Source organism: Entelurus aequoreus, linkage group LG19 (assembly GCF_033978785.1).
Source record: "Entelurus aequoreus isolate RoL-2023_Sb linkage group LG19, RoL_Eaeq_v1.1, whole genome shotgun sequence".
Classification (NCBI taxonomy): Eukaryota; Metazoa; Chordata; class Actinopteri; order Syngnathiformes; family Syngnathidae; genus Entelurus; species Entelurus aequoreus.
The window spans coordinates 34,896,203-34,918,450 of record NC_084749.1 but is presented as its reverse complement, the minus strand read 5'-3'; the positions used below and the strand labels follow the sequence as shown (position 1 = coordinate 34,918,450).

General features: G+C 39.2%; 2 protein-coding genes across 3 annotated transcripts in view; one reads left to right on the top strand and one right to left on the bottom strand.

The window, feature by feature from the left end:
- babam1 (BRISC and BRCA1 A complex member 1) overlaps positions 1-14,572 on the bottom strand; it is a 33,155-nt gene extending 18,583 nt beyond the window's left edge. The window contains exon 1 of the mRNA XM_062028394.1: positions 14,533-14,572. Coding sequence (XP_061884378.1) covers positions 14,533-14,560 — 28 coding nt within the window. The 5' untranslated portion in view covers positions 14,561-14,572. The remainder of the gene's footprint in view (positions 1-14,532) is intronic.
- ushbp1 (Usher syndrome 1C binding protein 1) lies at positions 1,074-21,671 on the top strand. Of its 2 annotated transcripts, XM_062028392.1 has the most exons (14): positions 1,074-1,142; positions 5,232-5,416; positions 5,541-5,677; positions 5,759-5,922; positions 6,045-6,206; positions 6,275-6,501; positions 8,865-9,005; positions 9,070-9,158; positions 9,248-9,374; positions 9,472-9,691; positions 11,984-12,142; positions 15,478-15,575; positions 16,256-16,369; positions 19,384-21,671. In XM_062028392.1, exons 1-14 carry the CDS (start codon positions 1,137-1,139, stop codon positions 19,535-19,537), a joined length of 1,983 nt encoding a protein of 660 aa, XP_061884376.1. In that variant the 5' UTR covers positions 1,074-1,136; the 3' UTR covers positions 19,538-21,671. The 2 variants fall into 2 exon arrangements, with proteins under 2 accessions (XP_061884376.1, XP_061884377.1); XM_062028393.1 differs by lacking the exon at positions 1,074-1,142 and having other exon boundaries at positions 5,296-5,416; positions 5,591-5,677.
- The last annotated feature ends 577 nt before the right edge of the window (positions 21,672-22,248 follow it).

Sequence of the window (22,248 nt, the reverse complement as noted above, 5' to 3'; positions counted from 1 at the left end):
AATTATTTTCAGGGCTCCAATTACTTCAAATATCTCACTTTAAAATGTTTTATGTGGTAAATATTGCATATATTGTGTAGTAGCCATATAAAAACATCAAAGTTTTCTTTGACAAAAGCGCATAAAAGAAACAAAATAATAGTTCCAGCATAAAATCGACAGCTATATCTGAAGTTGATCTCGTAACTTAAGTGTTGAAAGTAAAAGAAAAACCTAATGAAAATGTATCACTTTATGAGTGGGCACCGTTTGGATTCCAAATATATTTAGTGATTTTTTATTTATCTTTTCACTGTGATTACTAAAAAATATGAAATAATTAAAATCAATGGTGTCCTGCATTATTGATCTTTTAGGGCTCTAATTACTAAATACTGCATATTTCAGTTTTACTATATATAAAAAAACCAAGTTGTTTTTGACAGAAAAGCCATAAAACATTTTTTTCAATTTGTATTACTTTATATCAACTTGAAGTTGATATAGAGATTTACTGTAAGTGTTAAATAATTAAAAAATAATAATAATCTGACTTATTTTTAACATTTTAATGACTGAGACCCTTTATGGTCCCCAGGACCCCTAAAGGTAAAAAAAAAAAAAAAAAAATCCATATATTTTGTTATGGTTTGAAAATGAAAAATATCAAAATGGCCCCCACATGCTTTAATTTTTCCGTGTGCGGCCCTCAGTGGAAAAAGTTTGGACACCTCTGGCCTAGAGTATACAGTTTACTGGATATCATTAGTATGTAAAGGTGTACCTAATGGTAACGTGAATGCATATTACACTAAGGCTAAGGGCTTTGACATGGTCAACAAATTGGTATAACAGATGACACATTAATAAATGTAAATACTACAAAAATACTGTATACAATAATACCGGCCACTTTCTCAATTCAACTCATAACTGTAATAAGTCTGCAATAAGACTTTACATAGACTTTTTACTGGAAAGTTAAAAGTGTCCAAAACAGGAAAGGACACAAAGTGACGAGGAATGGGTGGGGATTACTTTCCACTTACTTCATTCATCACGCTAAACACAGTTTGGCAGACGTGCAGACTGTGGCCTGTTGCTGCAGAGACTTTCTATTGAGCGTAAAACTAAACGAGAAAGCCTGCCGGTCAAGTATGGAGGTAAGTCAAGATTCAATGTCTCACTATTTGTTTTTCAAAAGTGTCATGCTTATGTTGACACCTAATATTTATGAAACTGACGTTATGAATGAACACTTGAGGCACACGGCATACTTCTTATGCAATATTGTAAACTGAATGACTAAATGTGTGTGCAATGAGTCGAATGAATGTCTCTGAGTTAGATTACACCAGCATTGCATCAGGATTTTTGCTGGAGAAATGAGTTCACTTGGGTTGATGAATACATTGCACATATGTTATGTGTGTTTGTGGTGGTAAAAAAAAATTGTATAACTTAGAATTTCCTCCGGTGAATGCTAGGAATAGTCATGCAAAACAGGAATAGGTGACTATTGTTTTCTGTCTGGGTGGAATGAGAAATATGTCACCCAGATTCATCAAATAGGAACAATTTGGCATGAATAGTGCCACTGATTTTTAAGCATTTGGTTGCACTTTTATCGTGCAGAACACGGGGTCATTTAATGCACAAATATTTGCAAAGCAGGAAGTTGGACACAGGATGTTTTGATTTCCCCTCTTTCCGCCACTCAAAACAATAGGCGCCAATTAGTACAACGTATCTGATATAATACATATACACATACATTTCTGATATGGATTCATCTTTACTCTAACTTGCTTCATATAAATGGAATGGAACTAGAACAAGAAGTAAAATACAAAACCCAAAACCAGTGAAGTTGGCACGTTGTGTAATTCGTAAATAAAAACAGAATACAATGATTTGCAAATCCTTTTCAACCTATATTCAATTGAATAGACTGCAAAGACAAGATACTTAACGTTCAAACTGGTAAACTTTATTATTTGCAAATATTAGCTCATTTGGAATTTGATGCCTGCAACATGTTTCAAAAAAGCTGGCACAAGTGGCAAAAAAGACTGAGAAAGTTGAGGAATGCTCATCAAATACTTATTTGGAACATCCCACAGGTGAACAGGCTAATTGGGAAGAGGTAGGTGCCATGATTGGGTATAAAAGCAGCTTCCATTAAATGCTCAGTCATTCACAAACAAGGATGGGGCAAGGATCACCACTTCGTGAGCAAATTGTCTAACAGTTTAAGAACAACATTTCTCAATGAGCTATTTCAAGGAATTTAGGGATCTCGCCATCTACGGTCCGTAATATCATCAAAAGGTTCAGAGAATCTGGAGAAATCACTGCACGTAAGCGGCAAAGCTGAAAACATACATTAAGGCATTCGATCCCTCAGGCGGTACTGCATCAAAAAGTGACATCAGTGTGTGAAGGATATCACCACATGGGCTCAGGAACACTTCAGAAAATCACTGTCAGTAACTACAGATTGTCGCTACATCCGTAAGTGCAAGTCAAAACATTACTATGTAAAGCAAAAGTCATTTATCAACAACACCCAGAAATTCCGCCGGCTTCGCTGGGCCCGAGCTCATCTAAGATGGACTGATGCAAAGTGGGAAAGTGTTCTGTGGTCTGACGAGTCCACATTTCAAATTGTTTTTGGAAACTGGACGTCGTGTCTTCCGGACCAAAGAGGAAAATAACCATCCGGACTGTTATAGGCGCAAAGTTCAAAAGCCAGCATCTGTGATGGTATGGGAGTGTATTAGTGCCCAAGGCATGGTAACTTACACATCTGTGAAGACACCATTAATGCTGAAAGGTACATACAGGTTTTGAAGCAACATACAATATGTTGCCATCCAAGCAACGTCTTTTTCATGTACGCCCCTGATTATTTCAGCAAAACAATGCCAAGCCACATTCTGCACGTGTTACAACAGTGTGGCTTCATAGTAAGAGAGTGCGGGTACTAGACTGGCCTGCCTGTAGTCCAGACCCATTGAAAATGTGTGGCGCATAATTAAGCGTAAAACACAACAACGGAGACCCTGGACTGTTGAACAACTTAAGCTGTAGATCAAGCAAGACTGGGAAAGAATTCCATCTGAAAAGCTTCAAAAATAAATCTCCTCAGTTCCCAAACGTTTAATGAGTGTTGTTAAAAGAAAAGGTGATTGAACACAGTGGTTAAAATGCCCCTGTGCCAACTTTTTTGCTATGTGTTCCTGCCATTAAATTCTAAGTTAATGATTATTTGCCAAAAATAAATAAATTACGTTTCTCAGTTCGAACATTAAATATCTTGTCTTTGCCGTGTATTCAATTGAATATAAGTTTGAAAGGATTTGAAAATCATTGTATTTTGTTTTTATTAACGATTTACACAACGTGCCAACTTCACTGGTTTTGGATTTTACTTCTTGTTCTAGTTCCATTCCATTTATATGAAGCCAGTCAGAGTAAAAATGCATTTATTATTATTATCTATATTATTAGAATAAAATTACAACTAAATGATGTAACATTTTAAAATAAAAATTGTTGTTTTAACAGCATACTGCCACCTAAAGTAGAAGAGTGTGCAAAACAGGCCACGGAACCCCTTAACCTCTCTCATTTTTGCCTATCATTCACAATTCTCATATGAGGTAAACACACATACTGAATGATTTTTTTTAATTTTTTTTATGCATTCTAACTAGTAAATAAATGCTAGCAAAAGTCAGCTAATAATGGAGCTAATGCAAGTCGCTCTTTTTTGCCTATGAAGCGTTCAAAAAAAAAGCAAAAACCTCTATCAACGTCTCATATATATAATGTAGTAACAGGCATATTCATATTAACATCAACATAATATTTACGTATTTTGTTCATTGTACGCAAACGGCGTCGCCATAATTCCACAGACGCATCACAACGTTCAGTATTTCCTTCAACAGCAACAACAATTACTAATTATGGCAGACTTCATGAGAATCAGATCAGAATCAGATTTATTGGCCAAGTATGTTTAACACTCAAGGAATTTGACTTGGTAGACTGTGTGCTCTTTGTTCAATGCATTAAACAAAGAAAAATGCAACAACTACGAGAGAGCGCAGTACCATGAGAGCCAACAACGATTACTCTGGGACAAATGATGATCCAGAACCTTATATTTTTGAGTCTGAATATACGGAGGTTGACCTACAAGTTTTAGATCAGCACCAGCAAGTAGCAGTATTGCTAAGTGGTAAACAAGAAATACAAACTGACTCGGCACATAATAAAACAATCACTTACTGTACATTGTCTGCTCTCACTGGGATGCCGACTGATGGGATGTTCATATCTTCCCATTTAGAGGATGAAATAATCATGATCCTCATGCAGGTTAAAAAAAAAAAAAGGTGGGGCGCAAACAAGCGTTCTTTCTTGTCTTTCTTTCTCGCCATCTCTGGGTCTCAACTTTTTGGTTTATGGCCACAACCTTCTACCATCCAGGTGAGAGACATGATTTATAATCTCAAATTAACTCAGAGGCTAACTCCCATTAGTTGCATTGTTAGCCACCTCTTGCCATACATTACAAATGAGAATACATGTTCTTGTCTTACATAGGGATTGTGAATGATAGGAAACATGCCAAAAAGTGCAGTTCCCTTTTAACAGACAATGAATTTACAGTCACTTGATGAGGTGGCGACTTGTCCAGGGTGTACCCCGCCTTCCGCCAGAATGCAGCTGAGATAGGCTCCAGCACCCCCCGCAACCCCAAAAGAGACAAGCGGTAGAAAATGGATGGATAGATGTTGTGCTATTACTGAAGACTATTACTGAGGACTTTGATTCCAATATTTTACTGTGAAATAACAGTTAACTGCTGTGAAATATAAGTGCATTGTAATGTTTACAGTCATTAGTGGTAATACTTCAGTACATTTTGAATACAGTATTTTACTGTGAAAAACACTGTTGAATGCTGTGAAATCCGAGTATTTGTTTCACATTGTACTTAGGTGTGACTTGATGTCTCCATATTTATACCTGAAAGACCAGTTGTTTTTCTAAGCATGTTATTTTTGCACTTACCACATCTGACCATTGGATGGCACTGTATAGCAAGACACAATTGCATCCATTGCTTTGGCACCAAGACTCAAGCATATAGGAAAAAATAGCTTTTGAACAGTTGTCCATTGTGAACGAGACCAGTATACAGTATAATACTGAAAAAATGGTAAATGGGTTTGCAGAACTTCAGCTTGGTCAGATGTAATAGTCTGGATGCAGGATCAGGAAGTGACAAAGAGTTGATGAGTCTTTACCCTGAAGTGGAGCCTACACCAGCAGAGTTGGCTCAGTGTGAAGCTGAAGTAGGTACGCTGCTCAGCATCATCGCTGAAGTGAACAAGAAGATGGGGTCCCTGAAGGCACCAAGGTAGTGTAAGTGGTGATGTCACACATGCACTCTCTATATCATGGCGCACCTGCACAAATTAAACAAAATAAGCAGCTTACGTGCAAATTTCACATTAACGCTTAATTATGATCACACTTTGCAGTGAACCAGGTAATTTGAGACCACCAAGACCACCCAGTCCTCTTTTTCCAGACCTACTTTCACACAGGTTGATGAGACACGTCCCAGAGAGGAACACGTCTGGTTATGTCACATCGAATCCTCCACTTCCAAGTCGAGGTTGGTGACACGATTTGGACCAAATCTCTGATGGATGTGAGCTTTAACACAAAGCCAGGAATCACAAATGTCCTCCTGTAGGGGGCAGGGGTGTCATATGGACAGAACTCAAGGGGGCTCTGACTGCAGTGGAGGACTCCATCAACTATAGAAGGTCATGGGCAGCCCCCATTGCAGCCTCAGATCGAGACAGACCCAAAGAGCATCTGAGAGCGGCTCAGGACAGCTGGGCCAAGGCTGACAAGGTACACAATAACTATGAAAAGGTATCCCAAGCTGATCATGTGCTGACGTGTGACTAAGAGGTCGACATCTCTTCACCTTGTCTTTGTCAGCCTTTTTTGCTCATTTGGTCCCTTCATTGCAGATTTTGGAGGAGATGGAAAAAGAATTTGGGATTTCTTGTCCTTCAGCTGTGACAAAAGAAACATTTCAGGAGGAACTGGTGGATCATCCGGACTCCGCTCCCCAGCAGGGAGAGTTGCAGAGATCATACAGCGTCAGCAACGTGGAAGATGAGAAGAACAAGGTGGATGTTTTTTTGCATTTTATATAAAAATTTTTCTGACTTTGGTTTCTTCTGGTTTTCTCCGACAGGTTGGTCACCAGACGACCTGGAGGTCGGCCATTTGCTCCCCTTCTTACAGATCGTCGAGCACTGCTGGGGCCTCCTCTTCCTTTCCATGTTCTCCTTTGCTACTCAGAAGAGCAGCCAGAGCGGGAGGAGCTTTTTCTCCAGGAAGTGACGGCTCTCCACTGAGCTTAGGCAGTCCTTGTCCAAGCCCCATCGGTCTGCCGGAGACTGAGATAGAACGACTGAACAGGTTGTCACGCCATAACAGTCTACTGCATTTAGTAGTTTATATTTACATAAGACACAGGTCTTAAACTCACAGCCTGTGAGCCATTTGCAGCCCGCAGACCTATATTTTGTGGCCCGCTACTTAACTCCAGTTTAGTGGCTCGCGCATCCTAGGAGGCTTATAGTTAAATATATTATGGCAAACTTGAATCCGAATAGACACTAACTACAATAACGGTGCTAACACAAAAATTATACAACAAACGCACATTTGGCAACACGAAGAGCAACTTCTTTCAAGCAAGCTGAAGCATCACTGATTATCTCAACACTGTCAAAATATAAAAACAATTGCATTCAGTTTTACATTTGTAATGACTCGGGACCTTTTCAAGGCTCAGAGTCACTATAGCTCAGTTCATCGCAAATAGTGGGACGGGGGGCGGGGCGATGCCAGGGGGCGCTGCATGATGATATTCGAAAAGCTGTGCACTACAAAACGTGCTCATTGTAGCCATTAATCTTGACTTTATTCATATTTTTTTTGTAAATCAGCACTAATTGTTTTCTTAATTTTTGATTGTAGGTTAATTTGTTTATTATATTGTGCTCCTGAGATAATATTGCTGATCAATTTGAATTTATTATTATTCATCAAGTTTGTTTAGTTGTAATTTTTGTATATAAAATAGTTCATTTCGGTCAAAAAAAATTAATATTTTGCGTTAGGATTTAAAAAAAAAAATTCAGGCAAGTTGATGTTAATTTTAAAAAGTTATTTTTGATTTTGTAAGTTGATCTATATTTATTTCTTTTTCATTGACATTAATGTTAAAGATACAATGATATGCAGAGGTGTACTTATAACAACTTTATAGACAAATTATACTTTTTATAGTCGCGGAAGAGAGTGGAAGGTTGGGGGGGCGAAATGTTCTCTTCTTCCTAGGAGGTGCGTAACGGGGAAAAAATAGAGAAACACGGCTGTAACTTCTGTCAGAAGTAATTAATAAATTTAGTCACGTGGTTAAAATGATTCTGAAGTGAATATAGTAGTACCTCAAGCTTCGTTGGTTCTGTGACGGAGTGCTTAACTTCAAACACTTGTATCTCAAATCAACGTCTCCCATTTATATTAATTTAAATCAATTTAATCTGTGTTTGGCTCCTACAAAACAGCACAGTTTTAACATTTAACAAGGGAAAAACACTTTTAGATAATATTGTACTGTATGAAAAACAATACAAAATAATGTACTACAAAGAGCTACAGTAGTTTTTTGAAGTAATGTAATAATAATGTACAGCAGTGGTCCCCAACCACCAATCCGGGGACTGGTATCGATCCGTGATGCGTTTGCTACCGGGCCGCAGAGAAATATTAAATAATTTATAAACGACTGCATTTTCGCCGACTTAACTATCGCCTGTCCCACTAGACACACCAATAAGCTTGTTTATAGATGTACAATAAAACTCCTCATAGGAAGTTGCCATTTGTTATAACTTTGTGACATGATAAAATGCACATTAATGAACATATAAAACATAAATGTGACGGATTGTAGCCAAAGGCTGATTTCCATGTGCAATCCCCAGATCTCATTGCAAAAAAACAAGCCCAGGGCTCCCACTAATTCCTGTTGTATTTTTCATGCACTTATTTTTGCTGTATTTATCTGGCACAAGTGGAAAGCCAAAGCTGGTCCCTGAAAAGAATGTCTACATTAAACCAGTCCGTGGTGCAAAAAAAGGTTGGGGACCACTGATCTACTGTATTTACCGGTACCTTGGAGAGTGGAATTCTACATCTCCTTCCAGCTGCACACTATCTGCAGCGTTTTTTTATATTTTCAATGATTAATGTCCGCCGTTTAGACATTACTTTACCAATCTTGGCCAGCGTTACCCATTCTGCTTCAGCGGGTGCAGACTAGCAGTTGTTTCACGAAGTTTCTATGTTTTTGATGACTTCTTTCTTTGATTCAATGACAATCATCCACTTCTTCTCAGCACTGTCCTTCACGCCCGCTTTCTTCAATCCCATAGTTGGAAAAACAAAGTTATGTCGATCTCTAGCTATAAGCTAATGCTAGCGAGTAAGACCAGATGTTTTGGTGGATCTTTTGGGGTTAACTGTGACATTTACTACGCCAACTAATGGCGGAGATGTTTGTAACTCCAATTTTTGCTTGAGACTTGAAGCATAACAATTAGCCGAGAGGCAACTCTTATCTCAAAACACTCATTTGGGGTACATTTTAATTTGGGACCCCTGACCTAAGTCAATAAAAAAATACTTGAGGCGTATTCATAATTTTGCCATTAGAATGTTCACGCACATAGGGAGTATCTATAGAAGAATAATCCTCTGGTGTCTTACAGATACATTGAGAAGCTGAGAGCCAGGAATGAACGTCTCACTGTTGCTTTGGAGCGAAAGAGGGCAGAGTTTGAGCAGATCAGCGTTACATTCAAGAGGCTCGAGGCCGACTGTTCGGCCATGCACCTGGCTCTCAGATACTGGTAGACACAACAGCCTTGTTGTCGGCATTATAGCACCGTGTGACATTGTGCTGTGTTGTCCCAGTGAAGAGTGTGAAGAGGCATACGGCGAGCTGCTGGCACTTTACGAGGCTCAGAGGCAACAGAGAGTTCCTGTGCAGGCCGACGCAGCAGGTGTTTGAATACCACTTATTAATGTACACGCATTGCGCGAGTGGTTGTCGTTGGCCGACTCCCAACTGTTGTTTTTATCTCGTCGTCAGAGGCCGTCGATGACACTCAGCAGCCCGGCAGCCCGTCAGCTCAACGCCGGGAAATGGTAAGTGAGGAATTGTCCACCTCCTTTACAACAGAGGCCACCAAGGAGATGGAAACACATTCAACACAAAGGTGATGTTGTGAAGGGCACCCTGCCACATACATAATACATGTCTTCATATTATGTTCAATTATTTTTCATCCTGTTGTTGACCTTTTGTAACCCCAGGACTACTGAAATCAGTGAACGAAAGGTTGCGCTCCATGAGCTAATCGAGCGCCTGAAAAGGGACCGGGCGGCCATTTGCCTCTCAAAGCCGCGTGCAGGAGTGGAGGTTAAATTGAACCCGGACGCTGGCTCCCCCGCTGGGCTGCAAGGGGGACACTTGACTAAAGATAACATCAAGCGAGATAAGACGTCTGTGATCCATGAGATCACCACAGCCAGGGTAGGAGTTGATTTTAAAGTAGTACCAAAACAGTAGTCCCAACACACTCGTATCTCAAGTCAACGTTTCCAATTAAAAATAGGTGAAATACATTTAATCAGTGCTTGACTCCCCAAAGCAGCAATTTGATCATGTAACATGCATTTTAAAAAGAAAAAAATATGTATGAAAAACAATACAATAGAATGTACTACAAACTACAGTAGTTTCATGAAGTAATGTAATATAATGTACAGCATTTACCTTGACTTCTACATCATCTCCTTCAGTCAAACACACCATCAGCAGCGTATCCATATTTTCATGGATAAATGTCCGCCGTTTAGATATTATTTTAACATTCTTGGCTGGCGTTACTCATTCTGCTCCAGTATGGTGCAGACTAGCAGTGTTAAGCTAGACTTACTTTACCAAGTTGACAACACGCTCAATCATGTTTTTGATTATTTATGTTTTGGTAATGAGTAAGACCAGGATGTTGGGCAGGCCTTACGGGGTTTACTGTAACATTCGCTACACAAACTAATGGTAGGGATGCTTGTAGCACACATTTTTGCTTACAACTTAAAGCATAAAAAATAGCCCAGAAACAGCTCTTATCTCTTAAGTTGATGAACTCTTAAGGGGGACCTATTATGCAAAAACAACTTTTCTAACCTATTGTTACCATTCTTTTTGTATTTGGGATCGGCATTAGTCCCAAAAATTACAAATCAAACCACGGAGGCATAAATCATATATCAATCTTGCCTTCCTTCATACTTCCTCCAACGAACCATTTGGAATTTTCCCCAATTATGACGTTTTTCCCAAATGTTACGTCAGCAGATACTGTATATTCATGTATGGTAGAAATTTACCCAACCTGCTTTGCGCGATTCCGCCATTGTAGTCCAATGCTGTAGTCAATATGTTCCTGCTTTTTTTCTATCCTCTTGTTGTGGGGCAGACTGGTTCGTACAAGCACATGCATCCTGCACTGTTGCCATTTCTAATATAAAGTAGCGTACAGTTCTAACTTAAATCTGTCAGTAGACTCCATATGGAAGCGTTAAAAATTACAACATGGCTGACGGAGAGAAAACGCAGTCCAAGTGGAGGCACGTAAATAAGAAGGAATGGTCATAAATCAGCTTGAAGATGGTCTGTAAAACCAAATCTATGCAAAATGTTGACCAAATAACCACCATTACATGCTATGTAGACCACAAGGAAGTATTTTAAAGGTAGAAAATAATCATAGTATGACCCCTTTAAGTTGAGGTACCACTGTAGATCAATAATGACATGAGTATAAACATGTTGTTTCATCAGATAAAAAGTCACATAAACTGCCCATTCATGTCCCTATTTTATGTATACATATTTTCCGCGCTGACTTCGGTCACATGACAAACTTTATGTAAATTATTTTAGGGCTGTGAAACTGAAAAAAAATATGTCCCCGAGAAGGGCATAACAAAAAATTATTGAGAAGCACTGCTGTATGACATTCTGACAATAACATTGCATTTGTGTCTATATATTGGAGTCTTTTTGTAGGTTAATTTCAATTATGGAAGCTAGTAATAACCTGTGAATAATACTCAGCATCAAGGGTTGGAATTGGGGGTTAAATCACTAAAAATGATTCCCGGGCTCGGCCACCGCTGCTGCTCACTGCTGTCCTCACCTCCCAGGGGGTGATCAAGGGTGATGGGTCAAATGCAGAGAACAACTTCGCCACACCTAGTGTGTGTGTGACAATCATTGGTACTTTAACTTTAACTTTTATTAATCCAAATTCAAGTGTAATCAATCAGATTTAAAAATTAAAAGAACTATTTTTGATCCAGAACACCAGACAACTGAACCAAACACATAGGTAAGAAATATGAAGTTAGTCTCCCGTTATTAACCGTATCCACTCGGCATCCATTGCACCGGTCACCCAAAGGGGAGGGGGGTTTGCCCTGATGTGGGATCTGAGCCGAGGATGATGTTGTGGCTTGTGCAGCCCTTTGAGACACTTGTGAATAAGGGCTATATAAGTAAACGTTGATTGATTGATTTATAAATATATTATTGAATATGATTAAAATCAAGAGTAAGGTTACTAATTCAGTGTTAACATTTGAGTGGGTCCCGGACCTTAAGGTCAGAAAAGGTTATTTTTGTTATTCTGTTCCAAAAACCCATCTTCTATTTAAGGTTGTCTTTCATCCAGTCAATACGGCATATGGAATTATGTTTTTAAACATAACGGGCACTTGAAAAAAGTCTACTTAAGCCTACTCTGCTTTTTTTTTTTAGGAGGAGATGTCAGACCTGCGTGCCCTCATCCGTCTGAAGGAGAAAGAGTTGAGGTGTCTGGAATGGAGTCTAGTGGCCCAAAAGACCCAAGAAGCATCTGGAGCGTGTATTCCAGAAAGCCTGCGAGATGAGCTGGAGGACTGTAAGACGGAACAACAGGTAGCACACGTTGACTTTTCATTTTCTTGTGATACAAAGTCAAGGTGAAGTGTACAAGAGGGAACAGGACGTTGGTCTTTTGTGACAAACCCGATTCAAATCTGGCTGTCCCACATGGGAAATCATACATCCATCTACCAAAGCAGAATCCCTCCAGGCCAAGAGGGATATTTTGGTCAAAGAAGGTCCTCTGCTGGGCTGAGGAGGCTGCAGCACAGATTTCACACACCTTTAACGCTTTCAAAGGACATTGTTTCTAATCTCAGTCAGTCCTTCATTGGAAGTCTTCATTTTAGCAAGACCGTTTGGACAATTATGTTTCAGTTTAGGAAATACCCTTTTCTGTTCCACCAAACAAGGTCTATAAAGACATGTTCAGATTAATTCGGTGTGGAAGAACTTATAGAACTGGGGCGTTACTCTTTTATTTCCATTTCACTTCCGGTCGGTCCGATTATTCCACCGAGGGCTTTCTACTAAAAAAAAAAAAAAAGATGTGGGACACCACTCTGAGATAGTTGAGATAAAAACAGTATATATTCGGACTACAGTTATCGATTATTTCAGTAATCGAGTAATCTATCTATTAGTTTGTTTGATTAATCAATGCCTATTTTAAGGAAAATAGCAATTGTATTACTTGCCATAACTTTCATTCTTTTTTTGTCACATATGCACATTGAAATTGCACTTTTAACATGTGTGTATTATTAAAAATAAAAACTTTCTGCTATTCACCGCCACACAGATAACTGCACTCACACACCAACGGTCTCATGTGCGCTTTATTGCAACGGCAGTGGGGAAACTATGTCCGCATATTTGAAGTTACGGGCAGAAAAATTCATCGTTGTAATAATTATATAGACTCAGCTATAGGAATGTAACGATATGAAAATGTCATACCACGTTTATCGTGACCAAAATTATCACGGTTATCATTATTATCACGGTATTGCTCAGAAAAGCACTTATACACACACTGAAATCTCCTGACAAAGGTATTTTTTTAAATTACAAAAATAAATCGACAAACCACTATTTTGCATGTTTTGTGCTTCTTCTGCTTCACTGATAATGTTTTAGTAATTGATTTTTTTTAATGGCTAAGCTTGTATTGTTTTAAAAAAATGGTTTGTACTGAAGCACTTAAAGGTTTATTTAAATGAAAAATGCATAACAAATAAAATGTATTATTATTATTTATTATTTCTGGCGGGCGTTGTAGTGTCCTACGTAAAAACACCTTTGTCTCAAATTCCTCTGAGTATAGAACGATCACTCTGTTTCAAAAGAGTACAACTTGTAGGTTTAATGTGCACAATTGAATAGCTTAGTTGCTCAGACAGTAATGTGTTTATATACATTTATATTGGGTTAGTGTATGTTGTTTCTTAATAGGGAAAGAAGTTAATGTCTCTTGTTTTCATGTTAGCATTTAGGTCCGTGCGTTTATCAAAGTGCAGTTTTCTGTCACGGTTTTCAATCATTTTAATTTTTACCGTGGTTACCATTATTACCGTTTATCGTTACATTTATACTCAGGTATACAATAACACTCCTCATATCTCTTCATTGATGCCATTTAAATCGTGAGTAGCTGCAGGGCGTTTGGGTGGCATCGTAGGGCGTAAATACAACTTTCGGATCATAAAAATCCACACCAAAAACAACCACACAAGGGAATTAGAAACGCCCAGCGTCTAATGGTCCTTTCCCATGGATGTGGCGCCACCAGCAGGAAGTGTAAAGTAAAAACAAAAGCGCTCAGCCATTGAAACCTCACACAACATGTGTACAATGTATGTGGTTAAGTATTATGCTGGCATTTTATTCTTTTTTATCACATATTCATTAAAAACATTACCGATTTAGGGCGAATGAGATATATAAATAAAAATATTTTTTTTAAAAACGAGAACATTTTTTAAATTGGAGGGTGTTTTCACAAATAAACAAAAGTGATCAAAAATGTGTTAATTAGGAGGGTCGCAAACGCTGAGACATGAATTTGTAGGGATACATATTTAAAGTGGAACTGCCCTTTTTTGGAATTTTTCCGAACATTCACAATCACTATGGGAGACAAGAAGACGTGTAATTTTTTTAATGACATCTGTCTAACTCGTAAATAAACGAAAACAAAAGTTAGCTTACAATGGAGTCAATGTCTAAATAACCATCCCAAAAGTGCCAAAAATACTCCATTTACACATCGTAACTAAATATTAGTGATATTGTTAATATAAGCGCTAAACTATTTTTAGTGGCGCATTGTCACAGAAAGCTAACTAGCTTGTTGCTGCTCTATTGATGCATGAGCTGGTGAGCTGCTTTCTCGCCTCAGAGCTGGTGAAAGTTTATTGTGGATCATAAATAAGGCCTCTCACCTTGATAGTAGAAGGATGAGGACATCATCCGACAAGTTGGTCAACTTAGGCATCCAATTTAGAGCCTGAAATGAAAGATGCTTGGTTATATGCCTTTTTTTTCTTCGCGAGGATAAGGAGTCATTCTTCATCTAAACGGGACTATATCAACATCCCATCAGTCGGCATCCCAGTGAGAGCAGGCTTTGTACAGTAAGTGATGTTTTATTATGTTTGTGGCTCTCATGAAGTCTGCAGTGAGTAATAATTGTTGATGTTGTCGAAGGAAAAAGCAAATGTTGTGATGCGTTTGTGAAATTAATGCTTAAATGCTTGAAATTAGCAAAATATATGAATATTACATGTTAATGTGTATGTTACTACAGTACATACTGTACATACTTACAGCATGTATATAAAAACATAATGGAAGTGTTTGGATCTTTTTTTATGTGATTTACAGGCAGAATAGAGCCACTCCCATTGGCTCCATTTTAAGCACACTTTTGATGGCATGTATTAACTAGTTGGAATGTATTAAAAAATAAAAACAGATGTGTTCTTGTATTACATACTGATAGTGAATGATAAGCAGAATTTAAAAAAAAAAGTGCAGTTCCCCTTTAAAAACAAAACTTTGTGATAGGATTACTTATTCATATCAAACTTTTCAGCTTTTTCTCTTTACAGTGTGCCTATTTCATTTTGTTTCTACAGGTATGCACTTTTGCCACCGCTGCTGGAGTTTATACAGTATATCATATACCGTATATCTCCTATCCTTATCCACACTCAGATCATTCATGTCTTGTGTTACCTTGTTTTACCTTGATTTCATGATTATGAAATTAATCCATTGTCAGTGTGCAATTCACAAATATATTTTTGGTAATCTTGCTAACATACCACAGTGATAACTGAATGTCAAACATAAACAATATTTGTGTTTGCATGTGAATGTTCCAGAGGCTGTGTGACAATGCTGCTAAACTATGTAGCGATGGTGACGTGACTGGCCTCAAGACCAGGCCCATTTTAAAAGAGATGCAGGCAGTCCTTCAGAGGTGAGATGATTGTTAATCATAAATTCTCACACACATCCACAATCCATCACACCTGGCAGTCTTTTGAAATTGTTCCTCAGGCCTTGTTTTGTTTGTTTGTTTTGGTTGAAGATGCATTTGGGTCTGACCTCAAGGCATCAAACTCTTCCTTTTGAAAGGACTTAAATGGGTTGTTTGCAACATTTACACAGATGCCTAGAGGGCACCAACCAAATGTATTTTACACAGTATATCCCACCCTCTTACGTCTTCTCGTACGAAACACATGCACGTGCATTAGCTTTAGGTGTTAGCCAATAATAGCAACTTAAATGTATATTCTATCATAACAACAACATGACTGGTTCGTTGCTTCTCTTGGACTGCTTTTGTATGTGTGCACACGCTTTATACACGTACGAGTTGGCGAGACCGGGTGAGTGACCCCCGTAAACACCAATTATTTTATTCGGGCCAGTAAAAATTGTATTACATAAGCTTTGTAATTGTAAAAAAAATATAGACACTTTTCAAACAAATGTGTTCTGTTAAACCACTAATGGTAACATACCATAACCTAGCCATTGTTGTTCTTGTTATATGTTTTGCTTTGAAGTATGTTACAATGAGGAAATTGCAAACAGCATCTTTAAGAGTTCCAAATTCTTCATTCATCTGGTTCTCGTACGATTTTGTTTTAGGGAGCAAGCCCTGAAGAAGAGACTGGCTTTAGTTTATGACCCGACCCTCACAGACAGTGCCTCCAACAGGAGAGACAATGATGAGCATGTTGCAAGGCTCACACAAGCTCACAGGTAAAAAACAAACCAACAATCAATGTTTCAAATCTAGTCTTTATGCTTTTGGTAAGCCTTTTCGTGTGGCTATAGCTTTAATGCTAATAAACTGTGTTTTTCCACGCCCAGTGTGGTCCCTTGAAGCACTATTGTGCACTTTATTTCCCCTCGCTATTATTACAGCTATATAATAACAGCAACAACACAAATATAGCTCTATAATGTCTCACATGCTTATCAAACACATTTTAAGTTGTAAAATGTCTAAGTAATCACCACTAATGAATGTTAACAAAAGATGACCGATAGGAAAACATGGCATCAGTAACGCTACAGTTTAGCCTGATTGTCAGGTTGCCGCGATAACCGCCACCTCCGACATGATTCATGTGTTTCTCCAATATATAATCCACACTGCGTTCCTGATGTAATACCAGTAATGACATGACCACACGCTCTCGCTGCACACTTTGAGGCCAGATGGCAATAAAGTTGAAAGTCAATAGCGAGCGTTACCACAGCCACACAGGGCGCCGCAATTTAATACCTATGCAATCGTCATTGCGCAATGTACTTTATAGCGTATTCATCAGGTCTGTCAAAAAAAAACGTGTTAATGCATGCGACTAACCACAAAAAAATATTGCATTAATCAAGTATACGCGCAGATTAATCACGCAATTTATTTTGAGCGGACATGCTTCTTTACCTTAACCACAAATGGTATCCTGAAAGGCGGTCAGTGATCAGGTCAATGCATGCGTCAGTGCAAAGATGAGTGAGGAGACTCCCACTGGTGTGTATGCTGGACTTTAGATAAAACTGTTACCAAGTTTTGAGCAAATAAATGACATACATTCAAGTAAAGTATTTAAAAAAATGTAATTTAAACATTCAATAAAATTGTATTTGTGTTCAAATATTGCTGTTTTTTAAAAATGTAATAATCTGTGACTAAATATGATTGATCTAAATTAAAAATCTTGATTAATTAGATTAAGATTATTAATCTTTGCCAGGACTAATCATTTTCCATCCAGACCACCTGAGTACTGAACCATATGTATTGCTAAGAAATATGAATAATTAAAATAAAATATGATGACTGAAATATGGTCTAACTGACATTAAAACCATGATTTAAAAAATAGATTTATTTTGTTATACTATTCCAAAAACCTGTCTTTTATTGAAGGTGTTAAAAAATATATATACAGTATATATATGTATATATACTTATACGATATTGACCGTATACATTATTACCGACTTAGCGCAAATGAGATGGGTTTTCTGAAGAAAAAAAAGGCTTATTTGAGAGAAAAAAGCACGAATGGGCAGGTTTTCCCACAAAAAAAGTAAAAGTTCAATAAGAAATCCGAATATAGGCGATCATCCACTGTTTACAGTAATGTTGCACATGTCCAACGATTTATCTCATACAGTACAACAACGAAACATAAAAGAGTACACTAGCATAGCTAGGAGAGCTAAAACGCTAACATTGTGGTATACATTGTCCAAGTGTAGGACTCCCTTGAAAAAGAGATTCCGGATCTCAATGGGACCTTTCCTGGGTAAATAAAGGTACAAAAAAAACCACAAAAAAAACCAACAACACCCAGTGGACCTCAGGTGGGGGTGTGGTTTATAAAATGTTCCGGCGCCAATTAGCACTTCCTGATTGGAGCATTTTATGTTAGCAGTCGAACAAAAAAATGTGCTTGAAAAAGTAATGTGTTTTTCTCAAACCACCACATTGGCAACTGCTACAATCTTCCATATTTTAACAGCAACATCATGCTAGGTTAGCCTATTCACTGAAAAAAAAAAAAATCAAACTTGCCACTCCCACAATTGTATCAGACTGACGGATAGATAGATATTTTTTTAAGAAGGTAAAAAAGCCTTTTTTCCCCCCCCTGTCCTTTGTGAAGTGATGTATACACAAACTTGATAGCACACGCAAAGCTGATCTACTAAACTTGTGCGCAGAGGATTGCGTCTCTTCCGTGAGCAAAATAAGGCACGCAATCCATTTAGCATGTCTGTCTTCACGGATATGCAGAATATATGCTGATCATCAGAACGGCCACGATACTGGGTGGCAAATATAATTATATAGCACATTCAGTGTGATCTATCAAGAATGAAATTGTTCTGCGTCTATGTTTAGTACATCTGGAAAGGACATGCAAACTGGCAGTTGAACAGAAATGGCTGAGAAAGGAGGCGATCGCGCTGCACCTCTGTCCTACGTATGCTTGTCAACATATATTGTATGCACTGTCAAAAAACTAAATGGGACATATTGTCTATTCAGCAATATACTTTTATAGTTGCTCAATGACATAAAGGGCTGATGAAAACTAATTAAATTGATGCGGGGTCTGCTGACGTTTATTTATTTAATGATGTTTGTTTTTCCTGTAAAAAAAAAACTTCTTGAAATACGCATTTTCTTGAGTATGAAACATTCCGGCACACACTCGCAGTTATTGCCGGCTTCATGAATGTGCAGTAAATGAGTGTCTCCATGTTGACAGCCGCATTATACACGCAAAAAGCTCAGTTAAAAAGGAGAAGCACAAGCGCTAGAAAATGGATGGATGGATGGGTTTGCACCTGTAATCAATTGTACACACAGTGTTAGGAAATCACACGCAACATGCCCATTAGTAGTACACGCAATTTCATAGTTTGCCCAAGCTGTTTCGTGGGTGGTATTTGGATCTTAGTAGAACAGGCCCATACTGTATTTTTGCTCCACTAGCTAGCAGCGGAACAAATTAAATTAAAAAGACAGTTGGGGAAAAACATTTTTCGTCATGAAAATCCGAAACATCAAAAGCGCCTGTTTGAGCCCCTTTTTCGCAGAAGTGGAGCAAAAGAGTGAGAGAGATTCAATATTTATTTTATAAATAGGGTGTAGGAATATGTGTTAATACTCGAACAAAAAATAAGCCAAATACACATATGATTTTCATAAATGATGTGTAAAACTGAATCTGATTGGATGTTCTGCATTTCAGTAAGGCCCTGAGCTCTTACAGACACATTCGCAGGAAGTACCGGGAGCAAATGTGGAAGCTGGAGCAGAAGATGGCAGCCATGATGGAGAGTCAGCACATCCAGAGAGGATCTGGAGAAGATTCAGAATGGAAGAGGGAAGAGACCGTACTGTGATGCCTCAGGAACAACTGCATGGCTGTGTCTCCACGCATGCACTTCACTTCCATATTTACACTTTACATTTTGAGGTCTTAAGTGTCACACTGAGAATGTTGAACTCAACATGCCCCGAATTGTGAGTGTGCAGCAAAGGACCAATGACACAAATAGTGCCACACAGAACTCTGCTCTGTTCGTGTTAAAGGATCAGGTCAATTAAATTACAAAAAAAATGCAGGTTTTTTTTGGTCCGATATCTTCAGTGATCTTCAGCTCTCACTGGATCGGTTCGCAGCTGAGTGTGAAGCGACTGGGATGAGAATCAGCACCTCCAAATCCGAGTCCATGGTTCTCACCCGGAAAAGGGTGGAAGGCCATCTCGGGTTGGGGAGGAGACCCTGCCCCGAGTGGAGGAGTTCAAGCACCTCAGAGTCTTGTTCACCAGTGAGGGCAGAGTGGATCGTGAGATCGACAGGCGGATCGGTGCGGCGTCTTCAGTAATGCAGACGCTGTATCGATCCGTTGTGGTGAAGAAGGAGCTGAGCCGGAAGGCAAAGCTCTCAATTTACCGGTCGATTTACGTTCCAATCCTCACCTATGGTTATGAGCTTTGGGTTATGACCCAAAGGACAAGATCACAGGTACAAGCGGCCGAAATGAGTCACTGCTGCTCCACATCGAGAGGAGCCAGGTGAGGTGGTTCGGGCATCTGGTTGGGATGCCACCCGAACGCCTCCCGAGGGAGGTGTTTAGGGCACGTCCGACCGGTAAGAGGCCACGGGGAAGACCCAGGACACGTTGGAAAGACTATGTCTCCCGGCTGGCCTGGGAACGCCTCGGGATCCCCCAGGAAGAGCTGGACGAAGTGACTGGGGAGAGGAAAGTCTGGGCTTCCCTGCTTAGGCTGCCGACCCCGCGACCTGACCTCGGATAAGCGGAGGAAGATGGATGGATCTTTTCCTGCCTCAGCCTCAATGTACTAGTTGTCTTTATTTCGACGGACATGATTTCTTGCTTGCAGCCTATACATGTCTGCATTGTCGGAGTTTGGTGCAGGTTAGCCGTTATGCAATCCTAGTGCAGATGTGCTGGTGTATGTCCCTGACATCTTAAGTGCACAACAAGACGACGAGCTTGTTGGCTACTGCAGTCAGCTTAGCATTCACACTGGTGTTTTTGTCATGGGTACAAAGGCTGTGCAGTAACTAACATACTGTGTGTGTACCAAATGCCAGCTAGTGTCCTTGAACCGCACTTCCTGACGCCAAAAGAGCCGCTCTGGACAATGAGCTTACAGGTCAGGGCTTTTAGCTCATTGTCTAACAATGCTTAAGTCTCTTATGGCCATGGAGTTCATGGTCGTAGTTCAAGCCTCAAGCTGGACTTAGAAGCTAGAATCAAAAGTGTTACACCAGTGCCGTGCCCCGTTTGCCAGGTTGTGACGCTGTGCGATAGTATGCAGTGAGAACAGCTCAGAGCATTTTAGCTCACCACCTAGTGCTGCTGCACTTAACTCCCATTTGCTGGGGAGCCCGGTTCGAGCCCTGAGCTGAACTGAGCTGGCACTCACAACTGTGCATAATGTAAAGACATGGTTGGGGAAATTGCATGACAAAAATTAACTATTCCAGGATGTCAAAAAAATGCAGGTTATTTTTATATTCTGCTTTGTTTTCCAGCCTAGATTTCCCAAAAAGCTTGTAAAAAATTGTATTTCATTCTTATACATAGGCATCGAGTATCGATGGGAACCGGGCCTTACGTTTTGATTCTCCCAGAATTGTCCACATTTGTAAACTTAATTTCTATTGTTGATGCCAAGTCAGTCTATCTCCATCTTCAATCTTCCATTTGGGCAAATAAACCACATTTCTTAAGTTTTATTATCACTAGAAGATGAGAACGACATGCTAAACATGTTGAAATGTTTTTTATGTTCATGTTTGTCCTTCATACCGACCATCAGACTGTATAATGCATATGTTCCTTTTGACTGTACATGTACTGTAAATGTATAATGTATTTATATTATTCACATGTGAATAATGCTGTATAATAGACTGTATTTATGTTATTCACATGTGAATAATGCTGTATAATAGACTATATTATTCACATGTTAAAAATACCTAAGTGTTTATTGTCTATTGTGAGCGAACTGTGGTGCTGAATCTCCCCCAGGGATCAATAAAGTACTTTCTATTCTATTCTATTCTAACACAGAAGAAGCAAGCAGGAGCAGGCAAGCTAATAGCTAAGCCAACCGCTAAACTAGCTTGAAATAACAGAAAAAATAAGTGTTTAGTAAACTTTAGGAAGTAAAGATGGACAGGCAGTTACAGCAGAAAGTAAGCAGCTAGTGAACCGAACTTCAGCCAAGTTCACTTGCAAGCAGAACGACACCCATATTTCAGGTGGTCTCGAATTGCTTGGCTTGTGCACACCAGGGTTCGAATTCACACTTGACCAAAGGAATCGTATTATCAGAGCACATGCACTAAAGTTTGTTTTAGTATAGACTACCCCCGCGACCCCGAACGGGAAAAGCGGCAGAAAATGGATGGATGGATACTCATAATTTTCAGGGCGAACCTAAATTAACCTTTACAGGTGAACTAGTCACAATGTTGTGGCGTTGCAGGTCAATTCCCAGTCACCTCGGATCCCACCCCGCCTCCGTCCCCCTAGCTGACCCGGTGACATGACCCACCCGATTAGGTCAGCCA